Raw genomic sequence first — 16,461 nt, forward strand, 5'->3', positions numbered from 1 at the left:
TGTGAATAATAACACCTTTTGTAAGGGCTGTTTACAGCTTTGTCTGTCTTGCATTCACTCCACTGACAGATGACGTTATAGTACCTGGTTACAGTATTGTCATGTGGATCATTTCAGTGAGATTCTTGCATTCCAATCTTAACCTTAATCATCGTGGTGTTTCAAATACATGTTCTAATAATCTGTGTTACGCAACAGTATTTATTTTGCTGCTAATCTCTTGTTTGGTCAAAGTAACGACATTGAAATTTTGTCCCTTTGGGAATCTTCTAATCCACAGTATATAATTACTCAAGTGTAAATTTAGAGGTATATACTGCTAGATATAATAACTGAGTAAAGCATCATTTAGTATCGCATTCAGTGAAAATATGAGTGTTGAAGCACCTTTTGCACTCGCACCTGGTAATCTGAAGAGTTCAGTGATGGCATAGGCCAATTGGTGTATCTGAATTGCACATGGTGTGTGTGCCCTGTAGTGGACTGGCATCTCTTTCTGTTTCGCCAAGCCCTGTGTTTCCAACTCCATGTTCTCTAAGCCTATACTGGAAAAGCAGTTGAAGTAGTCTATGCATTCTGTGGTTCATGTCTCTTCTATATTGATTGTCCAGTTTTAATTATGTGTTAATATAGACTTTGGTGTACGAGTAGTTCCGTCTTGCTAAATTGATGAGCATTGGTCATCTTTGCTTCTGACTGGTGTCCTAATCCTAAGAAAGTTAAACGTAAATCATGATGATCCAACTCATATTTTCAGCCTTGAGTTGATTGTATAACTACTTGTATTTTTGGAATAAGGTGACCTGTTGTAATTAAAGATATAAGTTGCTTTACCTTTATCACAGACTTCTGCTTTCATCACCATGTTCAAGGCTTTATTTGAATTCGAGAGCATTTCAGAGTTCTGGGTTATTTTAAACCCCGAGGTTCTGACTGAGAAGGTAACTTTGTAGCTTTTCACTTCCAGTCAGCTGATTCGTTAATATTCTCTTCCGTTCTCCCTTCCTGTTTCTGCGCAGATGGCTCGGCAGCATCAAGAGTGGCTAGAAGACCTTGTCATACGGCTGCTTTGTGTGTTTGCCCTTGACAGATTTGGAGACTTTGTGTCTGATGAGGTGAAGCATAATCTGTCCATTGTACAGACTTATTGTGAGCTGTGTGGTAATTTTTTAGGTAACAACACATAGAGTGGGAATCTGGACTAGGGTGTTTCACTCAAACCAGTTATTTAAAGGAGTTATATGCTAGCCAGAAAGTCAAAATTGTATATGAAATTCAAGCAAATGTGTTTACTCTGCTATCCCCACGCAGGTGGTAGCGCCGGTTAGGGAGACGTGTGCCCAGACGCTGGGCATGGCCCTGAGACACATGCTGGACGGTGGTGTCACGACGACAGTGGACATATTGCTCAAGCTGTTGACAGAGGACCAGTGGGAAGTCCGGCATGGAGGACTTTTAGGCATTAAGTATGCCCTGGCAGTTCGACAAGTAAGTCCTGTCCTCTTATCCATATGCCGTGTAGACTTGGCTCTGCTCTCCTTGGACCTAATTTAGTTGGGAGGAGTGCTGAGTTCTTCTTGCAAACATAATTCTTTTCTTTTTTTCTGGCTGCCTGTGATGTCAGTGTCCTTAGGAACAGTGGAGTCCTTACCTGAATAAATAGAGGTTTTCCTGTTTTCTGACCCTTCAGGATCTGATTGGAACGCTGCTTCCCAGGGTTTTGCCTGCCATTATCGAGGGTCTCCAGGACTTGGATGATGATGTCAGGGCTGTAGCGGCTGCTGCACTCATCCCTGTTGTGGAGGGACTGGTGCAACTGCAGCCCACTGAGGTCAGCATTCTGCCATGTCTTCTGTTAGCACCCTCTCTTTTTACTGGGCCTCAAACTTTGGTTGACTTTAGTTCATTTTCATATCCACTTCAGAGTCCTCTTTTGTAAGGCCTGTCAGTGCTATTGACAGGTCTTAGACCTGATCCTAGATCTCTGCATGCAACACGTACAGCAGGTAGCTGACAGAACGTAGATCAGAGGTGTGCAATAGTCTTTACATAGTACAAGAGCAATATATCAGTTGGCTGATATTAAGGTTCCATAAATTCATCAGCATTGGCTGAAATCACACTGATAAAGAACCAGTAACGTGTCTTTAAATGTTTATTATGTGGAAAGGGAGCTCTCACTGGAGAAGATGCTGAGAAGCTGCATTCCCTGCATTTTGACCTGCCACTCTTAGCCCTGGATCATTAATGCTGCAGTTCAGTCTAGGGTTCAAATATGACAGTGTGTAGTTCATATTTGGTAAGAACCTGCTGTAAGGTTTGTTTACAGTGATTATACATTATGATCATGCATTATAATTATTGGTGTATTTGTTAACATGCAATCGTCACGCTGTATGTATGGCAACGTTGCCTTTTTTCTGATTTGGATTTTGATAGTGTTGCTCTGCAGTATACAAGTGTGCTTTCTTGCACCTCCTTGTAGTTGCAGTAAGGAATCTTCTTAGTCAGTGTGTTGAGTGTATTTTAAAGCTGTATGTCTCCAAAGGTCCCGTTCATCGTAAACACGTTATGGGATGCTCTTTTGGAGCTGGATGACCTTACTGCTTCCACCAACAGCATCATGACTCTGCTTTCGTCACTGCTTACCTATCCTCAGGTCCGACAGAGCAGGTATGTAAGACTGCTCTATAGTGTGAGCAAGCCCTTAGACCTGCACTCATCCCACTGGCTACCTCAGACCCGCCCTCATCCCATTGGCCAGTCACGATGCACCTGGCAGCCAATGTACTTTGTGTTTTTATCTTCCAGCATCCAGCAGTCTCTCACTGTTCTTGTCCCTCGGGTCTGGCCATTCCTCCGCCACACAATATCCTCTGTACGCAAGGCAGCACTAGAGACTCTCTTCACCCTCTTATCCAAAGCTGACCAGGTGGGCTTGGCTTTTGCTAACATAAAGCCTTCCGTTGCAGAATGCCCAGCCATGAGCTAAGGCATTTTTTTGTATATGCACAAACTCCTTAAGCTATATGGCAGTAACAGTGGGTAAATGTGCAGCCAGCTGACAGGGTCGCACTCTTGTAACATTCCCAGAAGTTCTATTCTGTTAGCCTGAGCTTTTTGCGGAAATGTGTGGGTTTGCTTTTCAGAGCTGTGCCGAATGGCTCACCCCCATCCTTCAGGACGTGCTGAGGCACATTTTCCAGTCATGTATCCTGGAGAGCAACCAAGAGATTTTGGAACTTATCCAGAAGGTTAGCATCTTGTGTACCTGCAGCTCATAGTCACGCTGACTGTGTTCCTAAGAGAAAATGTGGGTGTTCTCTTCCTTTAGCTTAATTTTTGTGTTCTCAGGGAAAACTAGGGTCTTTGTACTCAGGCTTGGTGTCCTTAAAGACCTCGGCATGTTTTTGAAATGGACTTGAGAAAAACAGTCTCATAGTCCGAATTTGTCTCATTTCTCCTTAATTTTCCTTTTACCTGTACTGTGTAAGGTGGTAGGTCTCTCTTTTTCCCCAAAGATTGTCTGTCTAAAATAGACAGTTACTTAATGAGCTGTCAGAACATAGATTTATGTATAACAAATTGATGTTCCTGCAGTAATCTGTCTAATAAATAAATATCCTTGATAAAAATGTCTTTGCCTTTAGGACATAGAATGCAGTTCTGCATGTGCATGCATGTGTGAGTGCAGAGGTTAAGAATGCACAAGATCCTCTAACTATATCAGGATTCATTTGCAAGAGTTGAAAGGTTTGCGTGTTGTTTGATTGTCCTGTGCGTCTGGATTCCCTCCTAGGTTTGGACTGAGTTGATCAGCCAGGCCCTGCAGCAGTATGTGGTGGCGGCCAGCTGCCCGTGGATGGGGGCCTGGCTCTGTCTTATGATGCAGCCCTCTCATATCCCCATAGACCACAACATGCTGCTGGAGGTGAAGGCACGCTCCAAGGTACAGTGCATAGACTGCGAATGCTCCCATTTGTAATATTAAGCAGACTTTTGAAGAGAGCTACACTATCAAACTATAATCGGGCTGAGCACCAGTTAACAGTCCAGTATTTTTCCACACCACACTCACAGCAACACACTGCGCTTGAAGATTTTAGCTTTAATAAAATCTCGCTTTCACACCTGCTTACCAGTGATTCTAGGGAGACGTTTCTATTTGAAGACTTCACTTGTGTGCTCGGTGTGTCGAAACAGGAAAAATCATGTGGGAAGCCTCGGCAGGGCCCCAATCAGGTGAAGGAGACGATCCAGGAGTACATTGCTGGAGCAGAAACTGTGACGGAAGACCCTGCCACGCGGGACTACGTGGTGATGCGAGCCCGGCTCATGGCTGCCAAGTCAGTGCCTTTGCATTTTGCCATATTTAGTGTGGCTGGACGTAAGCAGATTCTGTGGGGCAACAAGGAGCAACGGCGCATGCTGTTGAAGAGAAGCTCAGTTCTGGAAGCTCTAGAAATGTTTAAAGCTTTTATATATATTTTGATTACTGATGTAAATGGTTTAAATATGCAGAGAGTTTGGAAGTGTGACCTGTGCTTCACAGTGTCTTCCATTGTTTATATGCCTTTATAACATTAATGGATTGGTCCAAGCTAATAAACCGAAAACATTAGGTTATGAATGATATCATTTTCTGTGCTTTTAGTTTACAGGAATGTGGTTGATCTAACTTGAGTCGCCTGCGATGGGCTGGCCCCCCATCCTGGGTTGTTCCCTGCCTCGTGCCCATTGATTCCGGGATAGGCTCCGGACCCCCCGCGACCCAATAGGATAAGCGGTTTGGAAAATGGATGGATGGATGGATAACTTGAGTCGCGTGATATCTGTTAGCATCAGTATCGGCCGATATTTGTTAAAAATGGAGACCTCTGCAGGAATTGCGCAGTGGTGCAGTGTTTAGCGCTGTTGCCTCACACCTCTGGGAGCAGGGTTTGAGTCTCCGCCATGGCCCCATGTCAGTGGGTTGCGTTTTCTCCCTCTGTCTCCCCATGTTGTTGTAGGGTATCGCCCCAGTACTCCAGATGAGGTTCATAGAAATTACCAAGTTGTGCATATGTGCGCATGTGTGAGTGACAGGCATGTGATGGTTTGGAACTCCGTCCTGGGTTGCTGCCTACCTTGCGCCTATAGCCTCCAGGTTAAGCTCTGGACCCTCTGTGACCCTGAATAGGACAAATGGTTATAGAAAATGGAGGGATGGAAGACATCTGAATCTGTCAGTCTTGGCCAGTGTTGGCCACAGTGTAAACTATAGCTCTGGTGCTGCTAACTACGAATATTGTTAGACATAACTACTCAAATAATAGAGAAGGTTGCTTTGGACAATCAGCCGTTCGTTCACCACCACCATGTTCTTAATTGATGATTAAATCTGGCTTTCAGATCGATCTTTGGTTTTCCAGAGTAAAAAAAAAAATCATCGATCTACCACCGTTCTGCAAATCTGCACTGCCAAGTTATTGGTATTGTGATATTAAACAAAAATATAACTCATGGGAATTTTACTTGCACAGAACAAAATTGATTCAGAGAGAGAGTGCCAGTCAGATCTTGGTCAGATGTCAGAGCAATCAATCAGATGTCTTGGTCCCACTTTGTCTAATGCTTGGACCAGCCTCCTCTACAATCTGATTGGTTGAGAGAGATAACCAATTATTTTTCATTCTGCACCCAGGACATCTTTATGTAAGTGAAACTCCCATGAGCAAAAATATATTGGGTATTGGTCAAATTTTGACATTGGTGCGCCACTAGAACTAATGTCTGGTTATTAGGGGTGTAACGAGATCTCGTGTCATGAGATCTCACGATATTACAATGTAACGAGATTTCGCGTCGGAGTGAAAAGCGGTCTCGCAAAGGTGCTACAAATCAGCTGCTGGAAGCATGTCAACCTCTCATGAAATTACTATAGCAGACGCCCCATACACTTTTAAATGTTTTATGTGGTAGCTTTTTGAATATAAATATAAAAAAATATAAACGGTGAAAGGGTATCAGACAAAACACGAACCATCCGTAAACATTGTAGGAAAATAATGCCGTACATGGCGGCTAAAGCTACTACTATGCGAAGCCATTTGCAGCACCATCATAGCTCTTTACTTAAATCCACTGCACCGGTGAAGAAAACGTTAAAGTTATTTATATTTTATTTATATTCTATTTTATGTTCAGTTGAGAAGTCGTATGGGAGGGAAGCCTGTCATTTGAGTTTGTGGTGAAATATTTTATGGTGCTAGATATTTGTTCAGTTCTTTACTGCATGTGACAATGGTGATTATTTAAGACATTTCACCATATCTTCATTATTTAGCATTTTTTTTGTCTTTCAAATCAAATAAAAGGCTTCTTTCCAGTTATATATTTTCTGTTTGAAGTTTTCCTTAAAATATTGTTAAAATATCATCTCGTTCTCGTGGGCTGAGTATATTGTTACACCCCTACTGGTTATATATAGGCTTATGTGTAATTCTTGACTGTGTGTTCCTGTCCGCAGGTTGCTGGGGGTGCTGTGTCACTGCATCTGCGACCCCCGGCTCAATGCCACCACCCAGGAAATCCGGCCCGCCGAGTCGCTGGCCCAGTTACTGCTCTTCCACCTGAACTCCAAGTCGGCCCTACAGCGCGTCGCTGTGGCCCTGGTGCTGTGTGAATGGGCAGCTTTGCCCCAGGTGAGGCAGACAGGACTTAGATTCTGTGAAGCACTGACTTATCCAGTGGTGCTTTAAGAGTTACTGCTGATATGCTCTAAGCCTTCAAGCCACAACTTTATATTCACTGTGGGAATTTCTTTCACCCCATTAAAAGTACTTTCATGGTGATGACCATGTAACATTTTGATTACTTAGTGTTTTCTGGCATGTTATTTTGCTGACCATATGAATACCAGCCCTCCCTGGATCATTTTAAAATCCATATTAGTTAATCATTTTGGATGCTGGCATTTTTTTTTTAATGCCATTGTCAGCTGTAAGTGATGCGTGTGTCTTCCCTCTAACCTTGCGTAGGAGTGCAGAGTCGTGTCCAGCGCAGTGCAGCCGCGCTTACTGGCCATCCTGTCGGAGCACCTATACTACGACGAGATCGCCATCCCCTTCACCCGCATGCAGAATGAGTGTAAGCAGCTTATCGCCCTGCTGGCCGACGCCCAGATCGACGTCAGCGAACGAGTTAACTGCTCGGTGTTCACCATCGATCAGGCCAACGAGCTGGTAAGCCATTCCTGCTCATCCCAATTTTAGGGCTGAAGCTGGTTGCTCGTCCAATCTAATGTTTGAATTTCAAGAGACCCTTTGGAATGCTTTATTACATGGTTTTCAGAGGGAGTTGGGGAATAATTCTATCCTCACTGGCTAAATGGGTGTTTTTCCTAACACCTTAAACTCGTCGAGCAACAAGCTTGGTTATATTACTGCTTGATAAGGAGGACCCTACAGTAGGTGTCTTCTCTTATGACAACCATTGTGGCCCATTGTACAGTGCAGACAAACTGGTTATCAGCTGGTGACTAGCCTGAAAGTCAAGCGCTTAGAGAGTAAGTCCAGTTAAGACTCAGATGTCAAAGGATGTGTGGGTGTTTTCCTGGGGCCTGTATTACAAAGCAGTGTTACTGGCTTATCGGGGTAACTTGTCAGATTTAAGGTAGTCTGGGTAAAATGTAAGTGAACAAATATGAAGTCCATTTAAACTGTGGTACCTTAAGTCCGGCAAGGTTCCCCAATAAGCCAGCTTCGCAGTTCGCCGCTGGACTGCAGAGAGAGCTAATTTTGAGAGTGACTGTTTTTTGGATGTTAAAGCAGCTGTAACTAAACTAGTTTGGGTACCCGGTAGGTATTTTCTTAGCAGACCTGATTCAAGAGATTTTGGTGTAAATAATGTGAAGCGTGTTCCCCAGATAGATATTTTGATACTAACACTTGATGAGCAGGATATTCAAAATAGTAAATGCTTTCTCACGTCTTTCTTGGAAATGTACTTATTGTGTCTGTACTTGTATCATTTGGGAGATGTTATCAGCATTAACACTGTTATCAGCATTAACACTTGACCTGACCATTATGGCTTTCTCTTCTCCGATCTGCTTTTTAGCTGACCACCATCTTCTCCGAGTCCACAGCAGGCATGAACGTGAAGTCGAGGTGCTGGCAGCCCCTGGACAGCAAGCGGCAGCAGGCTCTGTCCACGGTGGGCGAGACCAGTCAGGAGTGGCAGCTGCTGCACCTGCGCGTGCACATGTTCGCCGCCTGCGCCACCGTCAACCTGCAGGTGCTGCCCGACAAGCTGAACCCGGTGATCCGGCCGCTGATGGAGGCGGTGAAGCGGGAGGAGAACACGCTGGTGCAGGGCTATGCAGCCGCATTCATCGCCAGGCTGCTGCGGCAGTGTGCCGTCCGCTCGCCCTGCCCCAATGGCAAGATTATAAAGAACCTTTGTAGCTCTGTCTGTGCGGACCCACTGCTCACGCCATCTGCAGCCTGCCCTGTCCCACCTAGCCAGGAGCCCGTGAAAGGTACGTAGTGCCCCCTGCTGGTCCGCTTAAGGCATCTCAGCTATAACTCCCAAGTGCTTTGACGTTTCACAATAAACCGTCCCCATCCTTGTTATGATAAACCGAACTGGTTTCCAATATGGAAATGTGGAAGATGTTATTTAACAGGTAGGGGGCAGTGTAGTAATGTACCAGCCAAGCCGTGCATGTCCTGCTGGTTTTTAGCTTGGACCGATATTCAGCTGAGTCATCGGATGGACAGAAATGTTTGTGGAAATGATTGTCTGGTTTTCGTAGATGCAGGACAAGTTGCTGAGTCTAAAATGGCTCAACAACAAAACATTCATGCTGACTAGAAACCAGCTGATAAATGTCAGTTGCTGTGATCTATTTTGCTTGCAACCCAGTAATGCAGATTTACAGAGCATTTTCTCTTCAGACTCTTATTCATTTTTAGGTTTTCTCTCTCCCCAAATCCTCCCCCCGCAATTTCCTCCCTTGCCAGAGGAAGCTTAGCGTGGTTGATCCAAGCTTGGCCCCAGATGGTTGATTAAGATCGTAGCAGATCACTGGCTATGTGTTGAGCGATTGATTGTGTAAAGATGACTTGTGAATCTAACTCTTAATCCAGGCTGTGTCAAAGCTGCAGTCCTTCATGCTGTTACTCAAGACAGTGCACACACTTATATTACAGGTCTTTTACAAGCAATGCTGTAGTAGGTAGTGTTTTGCTTTCGGTTCTGAGGCCACGAGTTGCTCTCTTACTTAAAAGGGATGTTTGTTCTATTGGAGCACTGAGAGGAAATTGGCAAATGGGGTTTTCCTGATAAGCTACAATGAGTGCTGTGAACAGAGGGAAACCATGTGTCAGCCTTGTGGCCTTCAGGGTATTGAGGATGTTTTTTTTGTTCTTTAATCAAACTGCAGTTCCCCATGCTGCCTTTCCTGATTCCGCTGGCATGTCCACCCAAACATCCAGTACTCCCAGAAACTCCCTGAAAAACAGAAACCAACTTGCGTCTTACAATGGTTGACTAGATTTTGAGTGAGTCTTGAGGTTGAGGTTAGAACCCCAGTTCCTCTATAATGCAGACTTTAAGAAGCGTGACGCTGCTTAATTGTATACTTGCTTTGTGTTCTGGTTTAATGAGTCATTTGTGTTGGAAACCTAATTTGGTGGCCCAGCAGGAAGGATAATTTGCGATGTGTAAATTGCTTTTTGCCTGTTTGAAATGAGACTGGCGAAGCCGTTTTGATTTTTAAATGGACTTAGAGTCTGATTATAGATTAAAATCCCATACAGAATGTATTCATAGATCGAACAATTGCACTTCAACTCAGTGGAGTTGTTAATCACTGTGTTCCCTTTAAGGGCATAATGTTTCCACACGTTTTATGGTGTGGTGTTTCTGTGTGTGTGAGAAGGTTTGGCATGCTGTTAATGTGAATATGTTCATCTTTTTTAGCTGGCGTGTCAGATAAAGATGGCATGAACCACGTGGTCAACAAAACGAAGGGGATCATCACACTGTATCGTCACCAGAGAGCAGCATTTGCCATCACGAGTAAAAGAGGCCCCGCGCCCAAAGTTCAGAAGACCTCACCCACAGATTTGCCTCCTGGCAGCATGGTTGCCATAGACACGGATGAGGTTGGCGAGGGAGGGCGATGTGGGGGCAATGTTTTCCAATGAAACAAACAGTTTGTAAAAGTGTAGAAAGGGTCACATTTCTATATTTATGGTAGCAAACCTTCTGCACCCATCTGCAGGGGTGTCTGAGACACAGCAGTGGTAGTTTAGAGAGTGCTGCCGGCAGCGTAATTTGTTTAATTTATTCAGATAAATAAAATCAGCAGCTTAAATCTTAACAGCAGTAACTTCAAGCAGAATGTTTCCCCAGTCCACGTCTATTCATATATGCACACAATCAGCAGTGAACATGCTCTGTCCAACATGTGAATTCCCCTGCTCCAAGATATATATCAGCTGCCTTTGATCTTTTACTGTTTCGTAAATGCCTTGTTAAAATGGCCATGCAGTAGACTTAAATAGCCATAATAAAGGCAGGTGACATTTAAACAGACCATGTGATTATGCCTGGGAGCCCTTGTTGGCAGGATCTTCACAGAGGGAGGGATCCAGCAGGGATTTACTCGTGAATTTCGGTGTGTAACCTGGAAGTCATGGCAATGGCGATGTCTCTTGCTGCAGAGTAAAAAGCCATGCCTCATTCAGAGAAGAGGAGCCGAGTTCTCCCTGATGACCATTGCCAGGCACTTTGGCACAGAGCTGACAGCAACGCTGCCCTGCCTCTGGGACGCCATGGTGGGGCACCTGAAGGGGGTTTGTGACGGGCAGGAACGTTCTCTGGGTACGTCATTGGATGGGGTCTTCCTTTATTTCGGCGATTATAACTTAAACCTGTCTTAGCCAAAGGTAATGTTTGTAATGTGTAAGTATGACACTGTCCCACTAGAACTTGGGATGGATGGATACACACATGCATACATACATGCACATATTTTTTTTTAATCCCGGGAAGGAAATTGTGGAGACAAGAAGCTGGTTCTTCAATCACTGCTGTTGTATTGAAAATTTGAAAGTGCTCAGGTGGCATTTAATGTTTCGCATCAAACGACGTGTACGTGGTCTTTTGCACGTGTTCATTTAGCCTCCGGTCCCGCCTCCCTCGAGCGACACACGCCATATGTTTGCAGGCTTCGGCGTCTGATTGTTCTAGGGTCTGCTGGTCTCCAGCTCGGAGCTCCTCTGACCTGCTGTCTCTGCCCTGACAGACTGTAACCTGCTGCTGGAGAAAGGAGACGCTGCAGCCCAGGAGCTCATTAACTCTCTGCAGGTGCTGGAGGTCACAGCGGGGGCCATGTCCTCCGAGCTCGTCCCCCTGGTAAGTGGGCACGACGGGCCTGCCCTTCCTCCCAGAGCGATAAGGACCTTCTCACCTGTTCCTTCCTTTGACAGAGAGCTTAAACGACCAGATCGTTCATTTTATAAACACAAGTACAAAACTTAGTCCCCCAAGGATCTTGTTTGTCTGATTGGGTTTTGTTTTTGTTTAGAAAAACTTAGTGGCCTGTTGAGTGTCTAAAAAGTATTAAGATGTTCTTAAAAAATAGTTTTCACTATAAATTGTAAATACTGGGCAAAATTAGATGTCAAACTAATGAAAACCTGATGAAACCATATAAAATGTCAGGGACTGGATGGGTACTGGCCATTATTTCTTAGATTCGACACCTGCAATTGGAAAATGAGTTGTATGCATTTAGGGAAGATTCTCCTTCTGAAACTGAAATGATGCATCTAGATACATTATGGATTAAATGTGTGAATCACCAGTGTATTAAGATGGCTTTTTTTTTTTTTGGATAATGAGATGCAGAACTTCCTACATATTTAGATGAATTACGCGATTATGCAATATACAGTTTTCCCCATATGCAATTATAGGAAGTCCACTGTAATAATTTCTTACATAATAATTAATACAATCTTTCACCAGTTTAAGTCGGTTTTGCCATCCTCAAGGGCATGGGTATTACATTACATCCCAGCTTCTAATTTCCTAACCAGACTAGAGGCTCCCTCTCAGCCTCTGCTTTCCTTATTCAGAATTTCATGGGCGTTGGTTTCACTTGGTTGGTAGTCATGGGATTTCTGAAAAAGTTCTTGAAAGTAAGGACTTGTGAAAGATTTAATATAATTTTTAAATTGAATGCATCACATGTCCTTGAAAGTAATGCAAAAGAAGTCACTTGGCCTATACGCTACACCTACTGTTCTGTATTGGTATGTATAGGTATGTAACAATACCTTCACCTGCCTAGCAAATGACAAGATATCTGTGATTTCCTTCAAAAATAATGTGAAAATCTGTTTGTTTGGGTACCATGCAACTTGCTTATTGTTTTAACTGAACTTTGGTTTGCATTGCATCACACCTTTTATACAGAGGGATTTTAATTATGAAAGTTGTGCCTGCTTTATACAGTGGAGGCTTTCCCCCACTGCATCTGACAAGCCAAAGGGCCATGCTGTAACACTGTCTTCACTGCCTGGCATGACAACCAGCTCAGTAAAACTGCATAAACCCTGGAAAACTATTTAAACTTACTGGAACTGAATCCCATTGGTCTGTGCATTTAGAGTATTGAACGCCATTTCATTTGCCCTTCAGCACTTTTCCCCCCCACAATAAAATGTTTTCAGTTCCAGCCCCGTCGCATGCTGTATCGCATGTTGCCGATGCATTACGTGTCCACACGCCCCTATTCCCTGCAGCTACTGGAGCACCTGCCACACCTCTGCACCTGCCTGCAGCATCCCTACACGGCAGTCCGTCACATGGCTGCACGCTGCTTGGGCGTGCTCAGCAAGATCGCCACCATGGAAACCATGAACGTCTTCCTGGAGAAGGTGCTACCATGGCTGGGGGCGATAGATGACACCACTAAGCAGGAAGGTGCCATCGAGGCCATGGCCTGTATCCTCCCTTGCGCTCCCTGTTCTTAGTCTGGACAAATCGAGTACTTCTGAGGTTTTTGATGTTGTTCATGAGATTGCTGGTTGTTTGGCAATGCCAGACGTATCTCAAAGACACAGATGGTGCATAACAGATGTAGGCGTATCCAGTCTTCCAAGGAGAGTATAATTTGGCATTATCCGTAATCGCACTGTTTGTAATGGCTGCCAGACACATCAAGGGTAACTTTGACTGGGGAGAGCATTACGTAATGCGTCCTGAATGTAAAGATAGCATACGAGGATTTTGAGTATAATAAATGTGACAAAATGTTTCTGTTCATCAGTTCTCCATCTTGCAGTGCTGGTCGGAAATAATAATTTTCTGTAAAGCACTTTGGCTACACGCTCTGCTCGAAGGGAGGTAGACTTTTGTAGGTCAGTGCGTCTGTTGAGGTCGTTCCTTGACCGTGACATCCCAGGCGTGATGGAGCAGCTGGACGTGGACATCGTGCCCTACATCGTGCTGCTGGTGGTGCCGGTGCTCGGCCGCATGAGCGACCCAAGCGACAGCGTCCGTTTCATGGCCACGCAGTGCTTTGCCACGCTTATCCGCCTGCTGCCTTTGGAGGTATGCCTCTGTGTTGCCCCCCAATTGCTCAATTTGGGTCGCTTACTGAGAAACATATTGAAGGTCTAGCAGCAGATATCAAAATAAGGCTGTCGTTCTTCTGATTTTCCAGCAGAGGGCAGTGTGTCTTTTTCTGTAATCAGTGTTAAATTTAATGTGGTAGCACTTACTAGCTTTGTGCTCTTGGTATATTCCTTTTCATATTGGGTGAATTCTGCAGCATGCGCATATCCTGTTGATGTATGTGCATATCTCAGAAGGGATCTTGAATTTATTGGTTTTAAAACCTCGCCTGAATTAGGGAAGGTAAATGTAAAACTGAAATGGCTTTTTGGCTGATTAGTAGTAGCCATGAGAAATTAATAACTGAAGTGATAGCTGTGTTGGTATCTGCATACTTAAAAATCAGGACGTTTTGCCAATTTGGCACCCCTTTGCATCAGAGGTTAATAAAATCCAGACTTCTGTTTTTATGCTGTCTGGTTTTAAAAGGGGGGGACAAAGATCATTTTAATTTAGCCTTTCGCAGGAGTTATAGAAGCCTGTATAAGACTTGGCTGCCAGATGCCGTTAACACCCTGGATTATAGAGAAGGGTTCTGACATTTAAGACATTCCTTAGCTTTTGTAGTATTGAAGTTGTTATTCTGAATCTCTCTGCCCGGCCTGTAAAATTCAAAGACTTTAAGTTCTTAGCCCTGGACTTCTCAGTCCTTCCTTAAACTCCTTAGGCATTGACTTTTGTCAGAATGATGTGGCATAATTTAGGATCAGATCTCTACCGACTCTTATGAAAGACGAATTCGTTGCAAGACGAATTCGTTGCAAAATGAATAACCTTTGGGTTAAAGTTAAATACCAGCGTAATTTCTCTTCTTTCCCATGATGCAATGAGCGCATTCATGTCACATTGGGTCTCATGACTAGATTTGTGTACATGTGTCATCAAGGCCGGCATCCCAGACCCCCCGAACATGTCGGACGACCTCATCAGGCAGAAGGCCAGGGAAAGGCACTTTCTGGAGCAGCTTCTAGATGGGCGCAAGCTGGAGAGCTACAAGATTCCTGTTCCCATCAAAGCGGAGCTGAGGAAATACCAACAGGTGTGTCCCGCTCCTGGTACCACTGTTCCAGTCCGTCTATCGGGCTTTGGTCAGACAGGTACACGGTTATCCCTCTTTATTTGACTGCCAGTTCAGAACACAAAGAACACATCATTCTTCTAGCTGCTTGCCTTCCTATGACTCCCTGTTCCCAGTGTTTCTTATTGCTTTTTATAATTTTTTTTTTGTAACTTAATTTTTAAGTCCGGCATGATTGCTTTATAGTAATAATGCACCGAAATAACCTTTGATCTTTGGCTGTAATGGTCGGAGGGATCCTGGAGTGCCACACCTCAGGCAGATAGTAACTCATCAGAAAACCGGCTGCATGTCAGCACTGCAGGGTCAGGGTTGCCTACCCCTGGTATACATTCGTTTTCAGTGCGTAACTGTTTTCTTTTTTAATATAAATTCAGCATTTGTACCGTACTTCCTTGTTGTACAAATTGACTCCAAATCATATTCTATGTACAGAGAACAAAAGTGGTTGCTTAGGAATGTACAAGTTAAGCTTTTAAGTGGTTTGCAGACGCACGCATACGTAATTTAAATACAGGCAGACTGAAGCTGTGTGTCATTCTTTCTAAATGGCTCTGAAGACGCAGTCAGCCAATATCGTCCAGCTCTGTAGAGCCAAAGTGGACAGCATGTGGATTTTTCTAGGCGTTTTGGGTAGGGCAGGAACGTGGATGCCAACCAGTCTGACCATTTTTATGTTTAAACAAAGTGTTACAGAAGTTTCTGGATATCCAGTATTAAATTTTATTGGACTAGAAATTGTTAGAAAAAGCCCTTTGATCTTGACTGATAGTAACTGCAGCCATCTGCATAAAGTACAGGACAGGACATTTTATTAGGGTCCACGTTAACTAGCCAGATAACAAAGTCCTCAACCACTGAAGCAGTGGGCACTGCCGATGCGTCAGGGTCTTCCCTGCCCTGTGGAGTCCAGTGTTGTATATCGCCTTGCCCTACTGCTGTGTAAATGATACGTCTACAATGTAAATGAGAGAATGCGATAAATTGTCGATATATGGAATATTGCGTCATAGTACACATCAGCCTGTCAAATCATAGAAAAGAAATCGGTTCCAACTGATCATATGGTAGTTTTTAAGAATGGACAGCCTTTGCCCAACAAATGCACAGCAGGGTTGATTGAGTTAACAGAGCAAGGCGCAAACTACTGTTTTGGTAATAAACATGAGTCATGGGAGAAATTAGCACTCCGTCAGAGAACTTCAAGCGTCTGTGAAGAAGGTGACAGCTCAGCAGCCGAAACACATCTTTAAATGGGAGATATTGTGGCTAAACGTGGCAAGAAGATGTGTGTGTGGTGGGGTGGTATGCTGGCAATTTAAAGTCTGACGCGCAACAGACCGGTGCCGTGACTTATCAGCTCTGCACCAGCTCTCCGTAGAGTCGCGCCAGCTAAAACCCCCCCCCCCCCACCACCTGAAGCAATGCGATCCAGTAGAACAAGCATTTACAGTAAGACACCAGCAATCAGGGTTTCCACTTTTCAATCTAAAGAACTACGGGACACTGCCCTCCTCTCGAGTCCCCAGTGATAATCTCAGAAAATGGGACATATGATGCCTTGTATTGGTTCCTGTACAATCCCATAAAATGCAAGATGGGTGGTAACATTGCTAAAAATGTCAAACCCGTTTCCTGAAACAAGCAGAGAGACTGTCAAAGAAACCGAGCAACAAGCTGTCAGTATTTTCTACAGCTGTGCCCATGAC

The 16,461-nt window shown here is 44.2% G+C and overlaps 1 protein-coding gene across 2 annotated transcripts in view; it reads left to right on the top strand.

The window, feature by feature from the left end:
- Nucleotides 1-16,461, top strand: part of btaf1 (BTAF1 RNA polymerase II, B-TFIID transcription factor-associated) — a 36,299-nt gene that overhangs the window by 8,273 nt on the left and 11,565 nt on the right. For both annotated transcript variants that reach the window (XM_049006596.1, XM_049006597.1), the window contains exons 10-26: nt 1,020-1,115; nt 1,312-1,488; nt 1,691-1,831; nt 2,549-2,673; nt 2,812-2,932; nt 3,150-3,254; nt 3,800-3,949; nt 4,204-4,346; nt 6,509-6,683; nt 7,020-7,223; nt 8,101-8,521; nt 9,967-10,151; nt 10,713-10,872; nt 11,297-11,406; nt 12,801-13,002; nt 13,463-13,611; nt 14,561-14,713. In XM_049006596.1, coding sequence (XP_048862553.1) covers nt 1,020-1,115; nt 1,312-1,488; nt 1,691-1,831; nt 2,549-2,673; nt 2,812-2,932; nt 3,150-3,254; nt 3,800-3,949; nt 4,204-4,346; nt 6,509-6,683; nt 7,020-7,223; nt 8,101-8,521; nt 9,967-10,151; nt 10,713-10,872; nt 11,297-11,406; nt 12,801-13,002; nt 13,463-13,611; nt 14,561-14,713 — 2,817 coding nt within the window. The remainder of the gene's footprint in view (nt 1-1,019; nt 1,116-1,311; nt 1,489-1,690; nt 1,832-2,548; nt 2,674-2,811; nt 2,933-3,149; nt 3,255-3,799; nt 3,950-4,203; nt 4,347-6,508; nt 6,684-7,019; nt 7,224-8,100; nt 8,522-9,966; nt 10,152-10,712; nt 10,873-11,296; nt 11,407-12,800; nt 13,003-13,462; nt 13,612-14,560; nt 14,714-16,461) is intronic.

Source organism: Brienomyrus brachyistius, chromosome 3, assembly GCF_023856365.1.
Source record: "Brienomyrus brachyistius isolate T26 chromosome 3, BBRACH_0.4, whole genome shotgun sequence".
NCBI classification, from domain to species: domain Eukaryota; kingdom Metazoa; phylum Chordata; class Actinopteri; order Osteoglossiformes; family Mormyridae; genus Brienomyrus; species Brienomyrus brachyistius.